This window comes from Nuphar pumila, chromosome 6 (assembly GCF_984573655.1).
Source record: "Nuphar pumila chromosome 6, dmNupPumi1.hap1.1, whole genome shotgun sequence".
NCBI classification, from domain to species: Eukaryota; Viridiplantae; Streptophyta; class Magnoliopsida; order Nymphaeales; family Nymphaeaceae; genus Nuphar; species Nuphar pumila.
This window is the reverse complement of record NC_143254.1, coordinates 53,425,984-53,441,407: the sequence shown is the minus strand read 5'-3', so window position 1 is coordinate 53,441,407 and position 15,424 is coordinate 53,425,984. Positions and strand designations below refer to the sequence as shown.

Here is a 15,424-nt window from a genome sequence, read left to right as displayed (position 1 = left end):
CTCGCTTCCGAGACGCTTCCTAGGTCGCTTCCGAGACGCTTCCTAGGTCGCTTCCGAGACGCTTCCTAGGTCGCTTCCGAGACACTTCCCGAATCGGTCCTAAGTGGTCCCACGCTTCCCCGCTTCCTAAAATTTTGAAAGTGCCTCGCTTCCCGCTTCCCGCTCCCGCTTCCCGTATCGCTTCCCGCTCCCGCTTCCTCAACCGGCAACCATGGTTTTGTACATGTAATAAGTTCTGCCCATTGGGGGTAGAATTGACCTTTTTTGAATTTTTTTTTTTTATTCTATCATTTATATTTCTTGTTAAGGTTGTTTGGTCTTTTAGACCATATAGCTGTTGGGCTATATTTTTAGCCAATGGGGCCTTCCCAACGGCTATATGGGTCTTCTTGGCACTCTAGCTTGTGTATTTATAGGGACCTCTTGTCCCATTATTAGGCTTTTTCCTAATGCATATTTTTGTGCATTTTGAGTATTATTAAAAATAATTATTTTCATTTTGTGCTCTTGTTTGTCCCTTTAGTGGCTCTTGTGATTGTGCGTTTTGTAAGGTGTGTGGGCCCACATTCTACTTCATTACAATATATATATATATATGAAACACAGTATTGTTGAACGACGGTCAGACGTGCGGCTGCACGCCGTACGTCAAAAAAAATTGTTTTCAGTAGCAGTCTTGCATTGTCTCTAAAGACTTGACTGCCACTAAAAACACCGTCAAGGCAAAAAAAAATTGTGTCGCTGTTTGCACGCGTTCAGCAGCGCAAATTCGTCTGATTTACGCCAGATGTTTTTGGTGTTTGATGATACGGGCTTCTCTCTCTGTATATATATATATAGCTACTAAGCTAGAAATCATAGGTGCAAGTTGTATCAACTCAATCTAACTGCATAGATGTGTTCAAAATGGCTTGTTTGCTAAGTATCTAGCCTTTAATCTTGCTTTTTTAATGTAAAACATGATTTTTTGAGTTACAAAATTTTGTTATATTATAGGATGTTGATTTTGAACTCCTTTGAAAACCTAATTTGTTAAAGTTTACATGTTTCAAAGTAAGTTTCCTACTAAATAAACCATTTTGATCACATCTGTAACATTTGATTTAAAAAAAAAAATCATTTTTAAAGAAAAGAGTGATTTCTACTCATTAGTTCCTCACCTTTATTACAACAACAACAGCAACTACGCCTTCGTCCCAAAACAATTGGGGTCAGCGATATGAACCAAAAAAGAAAATCATTATGGGTCTTCCACATGAATCCTTCTCCTCCAATCATTTCTATCAAATGCCATGTCCTCGGTGAGGGTCAAAGCATTCATATCCTTTCCTATCATCTCCATCCAAGTCTTCTTAGGCCTACCCGACCTCTTTTAACTAATATATTTTCCCATTTCTCCATCCTTTTAACTGGAGCATCATTAGGCCTTCGCCGAATATGTTCAAACTACCGTAAATGATTCTCTCTCATCTTATTTTCAATGGATGCAACGCCTACCTTCTTACGTATCTCCTCGTTTCGAATCTTATCTTTTATTGTATTTTCACACATCCATCTAAGCATACGCATCTCAGCTACACTCATTTTTTGAATATGATGTCTCTTGGCAGCCCAACATTCTGTACCATATAGTAAAGCGGGCCTAATTGTCGTCCTATAAAACTTTCCCTTCAACCCGCAATGGCATTCTACGATCGCATAACACTCCAGTTGCACTTTTTCATTTCATCCACCCAACCTTTATCTTATGATTTACATCTCCATCAATTTCTCCATACTTTTGAATGATAGAGCCCAAATATTTGAAACAGTCATCCACCGGTATTTCTTGCTCACCAAGCTTCACTACACTCCCATCACTAATCACTACTTCGTTGCTTACTAAACCGACATTCCATATATTCTGTCTTACTCTTACTCAACTTAAAACCTCTTGCTTCCAATGTCTGTCTCCATAATTCTAACTTAGCATTAACCCCAGCTCTAGACTCATCAATCAAAACAATATCATCAGCAAACAACATACACCATGGCACATTTTCTTGAATTGATATCGTAAGCTCATCCATCACTATAGCAAATAGGAAAGGGCTTAATGCAGATCCTTGATGTAACCCAACCATTATAAGAAAATTGGTTGTCACCCCTCCACAAGTGCGGACATTGGTTACTACTCTTTTGTACATATCTTTAATTATACTAATGTACTTAAGAGAAACACCTTTCTTCATCATTGTCCACCAGAGAACATCCCTAGGTACTCTATTGTATGCCTCCTCCAAATCAATAAAAACCATATGCAAATCTTTGTTCCTCTCTCTATATCTCTCAATAAGTTGTCTAAGAAGATGTATAACTTCCATAGTTGATCTTCCAGGCATAAAACCAAATTTATTATTCGATATCATGACAACCTTCCTCAACCTGTACTCAATCACCCTCTCCCAAAGTTTCATAGTATGACTCATGAGTTTTATACCACGATAGTTTGTGCAATCTTGTATATCACCCTTATTCTTATATAGAGGCACCAAAGTACTCTTCCTCCACTCATTAGGCATCTTATTTGTCCGCCAAATCTTGTTAAAAAGATTTGACAACCATTCTAAACCTTTCTCACTCAAGCATTTTCATGCCTCGATAGGTATACCATCTGGGCCAACTGCCCTTCTTGATTTCATTTTCTTCAAAACCTCTGCAGTTCCTCACCTTCATTAGTATCCAAATTTACCTTATATATATATATATATAGTCATTGGAAGCACCGTGTGAACCTCGATTTTCATGGATTTTTTGTTATTTTCTCTTAAAACTAACCATACATATGTGATCTACATGTTTGGTTTTACAAGGACCAGGTTTTGAATCGTCCGAATTATGATGCATAAACAAGACGGTTTAAGGCTTTAAGATGAACAAGTCATAATCTTCATAAATATTCAAGCATCCAAAAATCGTATTTTTCATTTAAAATGCACAATCCAACAGTCAATTCCTAGCAGCTTCACCATGCTGAACACCTACATGGTTGGATTTGCAAAAAAAAGTGTTGGAAATGCCCAGTTCACACGGTAGTTCTCATTATTCTAATGACGAGAAATGGGAACATACTAAATGGCCACAGTGATAAATGAAACATGCTATTGGGTTTCTAGTGTTTTTTCAAAATTCTAACCATATAGATGTGATCTATATTCTTGGTTTTATAGAAATTACTTCTTGAAGCATTTGATTCTGATGCATGGATAGGTATTTTATAAGGTTTAAAAAATCAACGGCCTACAATTTCTTAAATTTTCAAAGCTCCAAATACCATTTTTTCCATTTAAAATGCATGATCCAAGTGTCGATTTGCAGTAAAGCAATCATGCTGAACACATCTTATGGGGTTAAATCCAATAGCATGTTTCATTTAGTACTGTGCCCATTTAGCATGTTCTCATTTCTCTTCTAGTGATATATATATATATATATATATAGAGAGAGAGAGAGAGATCCTTACATACATACTACATGCATATATATGTTATTGATAAATAATAATGAGAGCCAAAGCTACACTTATACAACATTGGTAACACAAAAGGGTGAACACTTGTATTGACTCCATAGTAAGATGTAAGAAATGATAGGGAAGTCTCTGAAATAACAACTGGTGACTGAAATAGACAATATCAAGTTTGCTGGTTGATTCTTTTGAAAGAACTTGCACATATGTAGTAACATTTATCTTGTCACGATACAGGTATGTTTGTTTACAATGATGAAACAAGGAATTTTTGGTTCAATGCCAATTCAATTGATTCTAAGGATGAGTTTTGGTTGGTGAGTGGTATCCCGGTGGTGTTCATATTTGTGGGCACACACACATTATCTGTTTGACATCTCTTATTTTCAATACGGATGATTATTTATAACTGCATATATCTTCTTTATGACAGTTCTAACAGTTCTACTTTAATTTCTTTAACAAATAAAACTTTGTAGATTGGGACAATTTTGGGGTTGGCAATTTATAACGGTGTCATTCTAGATCTCCACGTTCCAAAGGTATGTTTCTTCATACATCTTTCCAATTTTTGACCACTTTTCTATCACAGGAACATGCCATTTATGGGGGTGTCCCAGGTGACACAAGCGGACATGCCGACACGAATATTGACATGTACTGCTATTATTTTAATGCTTGATTAATATTTTAGTAGTTTTAATAGTATTTCAATAAAATACATTGTTATGATTAAAATATTATGAAAATAATTTTTATTGATTAAAAATTAAAACAATTAAACAAAATTGTGTTCTCGTGTCGTATTTTTTCTGAAAGTTTTCAGATTTGTATCTTTGTGACATAGCTGTCCTTGGGTAGAGGTTCTTGCTGCTCAGCTCAGTATTCTTGGAAGCTATGCACTGCTTGTGTAAAGCTTCAACATGATAAATATTAATGTCACATCCAAAATAATAATACTCCCTCAAAAACTATCCATCATTTATTTAAACTTTCTAAGTTATACATCACTCATCTTATTATATCTTTGTATTTTGGGCTGAGGACATTTTTGTCATTTTACACCCATTTGATAGAGTGTTTCTTTCTGGGACAGATTTGTTCTTTTTCCTTCAGAAATTTTGTAAATTAAATGTCAAGAAAATCAATTGATTGTATGCAGAAGTGGAGTTTATGTATTGTCACTTTGCTTTTTCCTAGTCTTCTGCCTCATGGCAAGGGAATAACATTGGTTCATTATCTATACTGGTAGGTTACTTATAAGAAAATGATCGGTTTAAGCCCATGCTTAGATGATCTGAAAGATTTCCGACCTGATGTAGCAAGAGGTCTGCTACATCTTTTGGAGTTCACCGGTAATGTGTCTGACACATTTTGCTTGTATTTCCAGGTATATATATAAACACTTTATTTTCATGCACTATATCACTATGGCATGCATAGTCATAATTGACATATAATTCTAATTGTAGATCACATATGATTATTTTGGAGAGTTGCGTACTCATGATCTTTTGCCTAATGGAGGTGACATACCAGTAACAAATGAAAATCGGCAAAGGTAAGTTGGTCCCATGCTCTTATTAGTTTATTAATGTCTCTATTTTCTTTTGTTTATTTTCTTATTTTTGATATATTGTGAATCAATATGGGAATATGACTAGAACAAGAACAAGATTCATGACAATTAAGTTATCTGGGAAGATCCAAAAGAATGAGGCACAAAAAGACTATCAAGGTTACGTTTGGCTGTGCTCTCTCCATAGACACTTAACTATCTTCTATGTCACATAGGCATGGACATAGATTTCAACTTGATACAGATATGAGACAGGAATAGACAATGTTTTAAAAATCTAGGACACGAGGACAAAGATTTTTATATGTAATTGATAAAAATATAGTTTTGATATTCTTATATGTAAATTATATTTATTATTGAAGATACTGTTAAAAATATGAAAATAGTATTAAATTAGTGTTGGGCGTGCACATGGTATGCCATTCTGTTGTGTTACCTTGCCACCCTCTATAAATGTGTCCTTTCAAGAGTCTATCCTATGTCTCTTTGTTCTTTTGTATAGTTGAGGGAAGAGGATCAAGAGACTAAATTGTTAATATGGGACTAGATCCTCGCTCGATAGGAGGAAATATGTACAAATGAACTGAAATTACATAAGTTTGGTTGTTATTCTAATAAAGGTAAATACATTTTTTTGGAAAAGTTTTCATTTGTGAGGAGTGTATGCTGGAGTTGATCTCTTTACCTAATTTGTGTCTAATGAAGGTGGCATCATAAGAAAGCTATTTGGAGGTTTGCACCAGAGTTACCGGAAACACCAAAGACACTGGGGAAGCGTGCCTCCCCGAAGCACAAAATTTTTTGGGAAGCACGTTTCCCATTTTTGGGAAACACGCTTCCCAAAAATGGGAAATGCACTTCCCATTTATGGGAAGCATGCTTCCCATTTTTGGGAAGCGTGTGTAACGCCCCAAATTTCAAACTTGCGAACTATTTTCAGAAAAACAGGCAAGAGACTAGAAATATCTCTTTCCTTCAGAGTTTGTTTATGGAATCAACGGAAGATTTTTCTTTGATAAATCATAAGGCAAGCTGACAACTTTGGGCACATTAGCTAAAAGAACCAAAACTCACAAGATTCGGATATCCTAAGGGAAATCCGATACAAACCCAAGCGTCCAGGACGCGAGCTAGGAGCAGGAAGAAGTCTTGAAGCCATCTTGCAATCGTGTCATCGCCCGTAGTGTACCTAATAATCACCTATACCCATAGAATGGGTTAGTTTCGCGAAAAACTAGTAGGTGCACAAGAGAGACTACAAGGAACTGAATTAAGTACATTTAATTCAGTAGGTTACGCAGTTTAAAGCAGATATGCAGTTAAACAGGTAAGCAATGCAAGCAGGTGAATAGTGCAAACGCGTAAGTAGTGCAAACAGTAAGCAGTTCAAAGCAAGTAAGCAGTACAACTGACAAACGCAGCATACGATTCAATTGATCGTAGGCTGTGAACCACCACACAACTAGCTTGTTCTCGTTCCTAGAACGAGGTCACAGCATCTAATCACCATCAGGACATCGTTTATCGCTCACTACTTCTAACAAACGCGTTGTCTTGAACAACCTTAACCTATTCTCATCTCTCAAAGTCTTACGCGGCTAACCGTCACCGGTTATGATGCACTAAGGCGTCATATCTTCTCAGAAAAGCTCACCCTTCCGTAGAAGGTCCAAAACATGATCGCTAACTCAAATCGCTAACGATCTGATTCTCACACCTGAGTCAAGCATGTAATCATGCTTAAACAGAAAGCCGAAACTATGAATTCATAGTTGGCTATCACAAAGAATCTCAGAAGATCGTCATAGCTCACCATAACATTTTATGGTAAGCAAAAACACAAGATCCACGTCGGATCATTTGGTCTGAGAGATATACGACCAGACAAGGAATTACCGCCCTAGAGGGCATACCTGATCTTGGACCCTACACTTCCTCATAGGAGTTCACCATCTTTGCGGCTACCCGTTCGTGGACAGTGTACATCCTCACAGAGATCTCCCACTCTAGCCGGGTCTAATCACCATCAGGACATCGTTTGCCGCTCACTACTTCTAACAAACGCGTTGTCCTGAACAACCTTAACCTATTCTCATCTCTCAAAGTCTTACGCGGCTAACCGTCACCGGTTATGACGCACTAAGGCATCATATCTTCTCAGAAAAGCTCACCCTTCCGTAGAAGGTCCAAAACATGATCGCTAACTCAAATCGCTAACGATCTGATTCTCACACCTGAGTCAAGCATGTAATCATGCTTAAACAGAAAGCCGAAACTATGAATTCATAGTTGGCTATCACAAACAATCTCAGAAGGTCGTCATAGCTCACCATAACTTTTTATGGTAAGCAAAAACACAAGATCCACGTCAGATCATTTGGTCCGAGAGATATACAACCGGACAAGGAATTACCGCCCTAGAGGGCATACCTGATCTTGGACCCTACACTTCCTCATAGGAGTTCACCGTCTTTGCGGCTACCCGTTCGTGGACAGTGTACATCCTCACAGAGATCTCCCACTCTAGCCGGGTCACCTGATCTGAGAAAAGTATAACCTCACAGCGAAACCTTTGGGAGATCAGTCCCTAACAAATGCCATATTCAATGAAAATCATTGCGATACACGCATCCACACAAATGACCGCTCTCAGGGTCGATAGCCACTCATACAAACAACAAGATCAACGCCTGGATCACCTGGTCTGTGAAATGTATAACCTCACAAGGAATTCCGCCCTAGATGGTATACCTGGTCTTGGACCATACACTTCCTCACAGGAGTTCACCGTCTTTGTGGCTACCCGTTCGTGTACAGTGTACATCCTCACAGAGAATCTACCACTCTAGTCGGGTACCTCGTCTTGATCATACACACCCTCGCAGATAATCCTTTGGAGATCAGGTCCTCGACAGACGCCCTACTCAGTGATGCATGCATCATTAATCGACTGCTCTGAACCATTGACCGCCTCGGGGTCAGTAGCCACAATATGAGCACAAGCATGCATATCAGCAATATGCATCGCATCACTTCACATAGAAGCATATAATCCTACGTATCGTGTTATTGCCACAAGGAATATTGCAATCCTCAAATAGGCCCTCAAAGCATGTGTAAACGACACATGAGAACGCGCAAATATGGTAATTCAGTTGATTCTATGGGCGAAGGGTAACTAACTCTACCCGTCAGCCAAACAAAACAACTGAATAAGACAAGCACTCATAACAATGCTCGTAAAACATATAATTACCATAAAATGGCTCAGTCCATGAACAAGTAATTAAATTAATCGTAAGGCATAAACCATTACATCACAAGCCATTCATAAGCAATCATACGACAACAGTTATATCACAATATGTAAGCAGCTTATAAGACAAGCGGCCACATGAATCCTAGTTGCCACCAGTTCGTAGATTACGAGCTGTATGCAATCACATCAATCATAAGAGATGCAAGCCAACAAGTGCTACGCTACAATAAGCACCAAATAGTTCGACCAAGGGATAAAGCAAGTCACATGCTAATATGTAGCAACTGGGATAATGCTATTATTATAAGCATTTAACTAGTATGAGAAACTCCTTATTACTCCGCAAAGAACTGCGTAAGCAGTTTAACCAACTAGAGTAACGCCTTGACAGGCGTGCACAGCTCAACGAGTAGCATATTGAACTATCGAGCAAGCAAGCGAATTAGTAGTGCAGGCGAAGCAGTAGTGCAAGCGAATCTCACGACTCAATGAGCAGTGTGAATAGACCTTATGTTTCGATAATTACGAACCTGCGGGTACGCGCAGGCAAAACGTAGAACCAACTGAGACTAGTTCGGGCGTCTGTTATTCTATGTATTTTCAATAACCCGAATAGCTAGTTGAGTTCGCTCCAAAGGGACGACTTTAGCCGAGAGAGGATTCCCCAAAATAGGCTCTGCCACGGACGCATCCAACTTCTGCAGAAGTGTTGAGCTAACTAATGTAGCCCCTTTCCCCTAACTCCAATGACTGGGGAGGCCGGATCGTTGTCCGTAGGGTGGTTGTTAACAACCTGTCCATTGGAGTTTGTACCGCTCTGTCCTCTCCCTTGACAGAAACAAAAAAGCGAATAGGTACGTTAGGGGTTGCTTAACTAACGACCCATTCTATGCTGTGGTATTTAAACCACTCGAGCATCTTGCCTGTGAAGGTGAATGTGAGGCCATTTATGTGATTACAACATTTTTCATTTAGCGTTGTTCGAGGTCGCACGACCGTCTCATCCGATCATCGCAGTACTAGACGTGTCGTGCACGACTACAAGTACTCTAGGATGAAGGGGGTATAGCTCGTCAATAGAAGCCTCAACAGGAGTGTTTCACAAAGATGTAAAGTTTATCAACTTTACTCTATCTTTTGAAACAGCAGTACCTTGTGCCAACATTATGCATGTGATTATCTCGAATCACATCCGCTATCGGGGTATCTACATGTCTCGCATGACTCGATACCGGCCTCGATAGACGGGATACGGGTTTCTCAACAGAACATTCGCTAAGAAGTTCGCTCGAACCCCCAATTTGGAATCACCCAAGATATGCCAAAAAGGCGAGCAGAACCACTCAGTCACATCCTTCCAAATGCTTCGATTTGGAGCAGTCTTTGATGCTTTTGCGCAGCTCCCTGAAATCTCAAGTCGACTATGCAGGACTGCACACACGAAGAGCCAGGATCCTTGCGAGGTATCCCTCTCCTTAGACGAGGATGTGTCGCTCGCTCCCGACTGAACTCTTGTCGCAAGAGGGAGAGGGGTAAATGCCCCTTGCATCCTCCACGAGGATGCCTTTAAGGCATACACCAAGATCAAGAAGCTGCACGTCATCTGCAATAGCAAGGCAATACCAACACATATGCAAAGGCAAGAGCCTAGGCACAAAGCGCGACGGCAAAGTAAAGGCGGTAAGCAGAAGCGCAACGCAAACCCCCGGCACAACGCGCAACGGCAAAGTAAAGACCGTAAGCAGGAGTGCAACGCAAAACCCCCGACACAACGCGCAACGGCAAAGTAAAGACCGTAAGCAAGAGTGCAACGCAGAACCTTTGCGTGATGCACGACGGCAAAGTAAAGGACAAGGATCGCGAAACCGCGTCCTTAAGTTAAATGCGTACTCATATAAATATATATGATATATATATGCATATATATTTATTTAATTGTCCTTTTTAGTTAATTGAACTCAATTCAATTGTCCAAGTCTTCTGTGCAATCTTCCCCTACCTTTGAGAGTTGCAAGATTGCTGTTGTCCGCGGATGTACGCGATTGACGGCTCGGGTCGCGGAGCGCGAGCGGGATCCCTCGTATGAGCTGCAAAAGTAACGATCTTAGCAAGCTAATACCAAAATAGAAAGTCAGAGGCACTATCGTCGTCCTGACGTAAGGGAAACAAAGGCAGGGGCATCGTGCGCATGCGCACCTGCTATAAGCGCAACAAGCAGAAGCAGGGGCTGCGAGCCCCTGCTGACTTGCTGCCAGCGGACTCCGAGGAGGCAGGGGGTTGCACCCCTGCCCTCATAAAACGAGGGCAAGCAGGGTTGCGCCCCTGCCTGACAAAGTAGAAGAGAGGCAAGGGCAGAGCCCCTGCCTGTCAGAAGAGCAAAGAGGCAGTAAGATCAAGGCAGAGGGGCGAAACCCCCTACCGAAAAACAAACAAGGTGCAGGGGGCAACGATCTTCTCCAACCTTGAAGAAATGCGAGGCAGGGCCCAACGACCCTTACTGCCGAAGAACAAATGCAGGCGACAGGGGACGTCGGCCCTGTCGACGAAGGACAGGCAGGGCTCCAGCCCCTGCCGACCTCCCAGAAACGACAGGCAGGGGCTTTAGCCCCTGCCGATCCAAAAGTGTCAGGCGACAGGGTCAATGCCCCTGTCGTCCTGTCAAAAGACGTTAGGTAGGGGCCACATCCCCTACCGGCCAACGATAACAGAGAGAGAGTGAGGGGCAGGGGCTGCAAACCCCTGCCAATCGATCAACAACAGGCGGCAGGGGGGGCATCACCCCCTGCCAACCAGTCGGACACAGGCGACAGGAGGCGTCGCCCCTGCCGACTGAAAAGGAGAGAAGAGGACGATGGTGCAGGGAGGGGGGCTTGACCCCTCCCCTGACCAAAAGAGGCAGCAGGGAGGGCTCAACCCTCCCTTGTCGTCATGAGGCGTAGGGAGCAGGGAGGAGGGGCTCGACCCCTCCCCTGCTGTAACAGGAGCAGGGAGGGGTCGTGCCCCTCCCCTGCCGAACAGAGGGAACAGAGAGGAGGGGGCGAGCCCCTCCTCTGCCGGAAGAACCACGAAGAGGCAGGGCTCCGCCCCTGCCGAAAAATCCACAAAAAGGCAGTGGGCAAAAGCCACTGCCGAAAAGATGGGCCGACACAGGGAGCTCCGCTCCCTGCCGACGAAACAAGAGGGACAGGGGGAGCGGAGCCCCCTGTCGACACGGCAAGTGACAGGGGGCTGAGCCCCCTGCTGAACCAACAAGTGACAGGGGGCAGAGCCCCCTGCCAAAACAGTAAGCGACAGGGGGCGGAGCCCCCTACTGGCGAGTGGCGACAACAGGGGGCTCTGCCCCCCTGTCAGTCGACCCAAAGAGAGAGAGGCTAGGGGGAGTCCCCCTGTCGGCCGATCTCTCCCGGAGAAGAAGAAGAGGAGGCATGAGGAAATAGGGGAGACGAAGAAGAAAAACGGACGAGAAGCGTACCTGGAAATCATCGACGGCGGCAGCGGCGGCGTCGGTGGCAGGTGGCGGCAGCGTCGGCGTGGTCGCAGAGGGGGGCTGTCGCCGGCGAGGGTGGGCTCCGGTGGTGCTTTCGCCGGCGGCGGCCTAACAGTCCTCTTCGGCAAATCACCGAAGACGAGGGAGAATCGGAGAGAGAGAACGAGAGAGGAAGAAGGGGGCGGGGGTTCTCTTTGAAACCCCTGCCTCCCTGTGTTAAAAACACGGGATGCGGTGCCTCCATTCGGGTCTGGGTCGGGTCGGGTCCGGATCCGACCCGAATCCGAGCTTAAAATTTTTTTTCGGTTATTACAGCGTGCCCCCTCGCTTCCCCCATTTTTTTTATATTTTTATTTTTTTTTCTCTTTTTTCGCTTCTCCGTTGCTTCTTATGTCGCTTCCGAGACGATTCCTGATTTGCTTCTAAGTTGTCACACGCTTCCCGCTTTCACTTCCTCGACTGGCAACTCTGGTTTGCACATAATTTTTTACATGCCTGTCTTCACCTAAATATAATTTCATAAAAATGTTGCATGAGAAAGAACACTGAGATGTGTTCCATGATTTAGAGTCAAATAACAATACATAATACAAGAAAAAAAATATTAGAAAAATCAAGTACATGTGAAAGAAAGTGAGCAAAAAGGGCCAGACTTAGAAATAAAACAAGTGATTAGAAAGTTGCAATTTATTAGCACCAAGTTAATAGAAACTAATTTTAACGAGTGTTACATTTTATATTTTACAATAAGAAAATGATAAAACTATTCCGTAAAGGGAAATTTTCAAATACCCCCCAAACTTTTCGCTCTAATGCATGTGCACACCAAAAGTTTGAGATTTTGCAAATTCCTACCAAAGTTTACTTGGATTAATCAAATTACCCCATTCATAAACAAACGTTGGGTTGTCCTTGTAATGAAATGCCACCAAGAAGATAAGTCTACCAAGATCACAAGTAGTCCACTAAGGGCACAAGCACAATGGCCACTAAGGGCACAAGAACAACAGCTACAAAAGGGCACAAAGTAGAGTCAAGAGAGCACACATAACACTTAAAAATATTAATATTATTAAGAGATTGAAATGCACAAATAGTGCATAGAAAGCCCTAGGGAGAGGTCACTTAACTAGTCAAATGGCTAGTTATGGCCTCCTTTGTTGTATATAAGTGATCTCTCCCTAGGGCTTTCTATTCACTATTTGTGCATTTCAATCTCTTAATAATATTAATATTTTTATATACAACAAAGGAGGCCATAACTAGCCATTTGACGTCCTAACGGCTAGTGAATGCTCGTCAAACCCAGCACAAAATGAAAAAATAAAAAATTAAATTACATCAAAGATAAAGCAAAATATTTACATCAAAAAATATATATAATATATGTTATAGATAGTGCATATATATATGGGGTAATACATCTGTGCTAAATGAGTATTTCAGGTTTCTTCAGTCTTATTTTTAAATTATAACCGTACAGATGTGATCTATGTACTTGATTTTATAGGAATCAGATCTTGAAGTATTTGATTCCGATACATGGGTGGATTTTTATAAGGTTCGAAAAATCAATGGTCCAAAATCTTTGTAAATTTTCTGGGCTCCAAATATCATTTTTTCCATCGAAAACACATGATCTAGGTGTGGATTCCTAGGAAATCGACCATGCCCAACACATTTATGGGGTCTGAAATGTGGAAAAAAATACCAGAAAAGTCGAAAAACCCATTTAGCATGTCATATTTCATTTAGCACACACACACACACACACACACACACACACACACATATATATATATATATAACATCCCTCCCTCAAACTTGCGGTGACCACTAAAAGTTTGCCCAAAAAAAGTGAAACCAAAGTGAAGGGAGTGCTTTACTGAAGAAGTCAGCCAATTTATACTCAGATGAAACATATGGAAGCGTGATAGATCCTTTTAGATACACCTCGTGAACATAATGATAGTATATCTTAATATGCTTAGTTCGCTTATGGATTGTGTGCTTCTTGGTGAGGTATATGACACTCTTGTTGTCACAATATAGCTTGGAAGGTTGAGTTATGTGAAATCTTATATTCTCAAGTAGCTGCTTCAACCACACAATCTCCAAAGTAGTGGTCGTCATTGCTTGATATTCAGCTTTGGTTGATGAAAGTGACTGCTTGCATTTCCACGAAATCAAGGAATCACCTATAAAATACAAAAAACCAATGGTTGAGTGATGATCATTTGTATCTCCTCTCAAATCAGAGTCAAAATAAACAATCATTTCTAATGAGGAAAAAAATGACAAAATAAACATTTATAAATATATTTTTAATATATCTAACCATTCTCATCATAGCACTCGTGTGCACTATGGTAGGAGCATGTTGGAATTGATTGGCAGAGTGAAAAACATGAGATATCAGGTCTAGTGATAGATAAGTATGTTAGAGCTTCAATCATTTGTTTGTAAATGGTTAGATCTTTCAAATATACTTCATCGATTCTCATCTTGCAATTTACGACTTCGGTAGTGTCCACCATTTTCTCATCCATAATTCCCAACCTGGCAATAATCTCAACTGCATATTTACTTTGCGACAATAATTTACCACGAGGTGAGTAAGCAACCTCTTCGTAGAACATGACAAAGAAAACCAAGATCTATCATTTCAAAGTTATCTTTAAGGATGGCTTTGATAATATGACTAACTCCCTGCTTATCTCCTCGTATGATGTTCATATCATCCACATAAAGCAACAAAATTACCATAGGCATTGAAAGACTTAACAAACAATGTTCTATCAGTATAACATGATTTAAAGCTTGGATTAATCATTATACTTTTGAACCAATCATTCCATGCCTTTAGAGCTTGTTTCAAGCCATATAAGGCTTTGCGCAAGTGAAATACCTTTTCATGTTCCAAGTCTAATCTTGGAGTGGGTTCCATATATACCTCTTTATTAAGGTTGCCATTAAAAAAACATGATGTTATTGCTATAAGAGTTCTAACGGTGCTCATCCTAGCTACCTGGACAAAAGTTTCATCATAGTCTGTGTTAAAGATAAGTCGACCACTTTAAAGCAAAGTTTATTTAGTCTTAATGTTGCTTTTGGTATTTTATACAAAATAAGGGACTCTAATGTAATTTTGTTATCTTGGCTAATCTCTATTTAAACTTAAGGAGATTAGACCTAATTAAAATTTTTTAACGAGTTCTTTCTTTTCTCTTTCTCGTTTCTGTGCATCCTCTGAGCCTCAACTTCTACATGGTATAAAAGCCATCGATCTTGGGAGGGTGATCTCAAGTTCTGCGTCAAAGTTCGAGGGAAGGGTTTTACTTCACGTTAAGAAGAAAAAAAAAAGGTTCACGTGAAAAGATCAAGAAAAAGGTGTGTCGTTCTTTTCCTTTCTCGAGTGGTACAGATCTGAGATCTGACAAAAGTCATGACTCAGATCTGTAATCAGATCTAAAGAGTTGCGAGTGTTATGGATCTCTGTCGACCAAACTGAATGGATACAAGTATGGGTTATGTGCTGAAGCCATAAAGGGGGTGACGGTAAATTTTTTTTGGTATCATGGAGTTTCT

The 15,424-nt window shown here is 40.9% G+C and overlaps 1 protein-coding gene across 3 annotated transcripts in view; it reads left to right on the top strand.

Moving 5' to 3' along the window:
- LOC149834864 (uncharacterized) overlaps positions 1-15,424 on the top strand; it is a 254,912-nt gene that overhangs the window by 221,595 nt on the left and 17,893 nt on the right. For all 3 annotated transcript variants that reach the window (XM_090011592.1, XM_090011593.1, XM_090011591.1), the window contains 4 exons: positions 3,746-3,825; positions 3,988-4,050; positions 4,761-4,898; positions 4,981-5,069. In XM_090011592.1, coding sequence (XP_089867718.1) covers positions 3,746-3,825; positions 3,988-4,050; positions 4,761-4,898; positions 4,981-5,069 — 370 coding nt within the window. The remainder of the gene's footprint in view (positions 1-3,745; positions 3,826-3,987; positions 4,051-4,760; positions 4,899-4,980; positions 5,070-15,424) is intronic.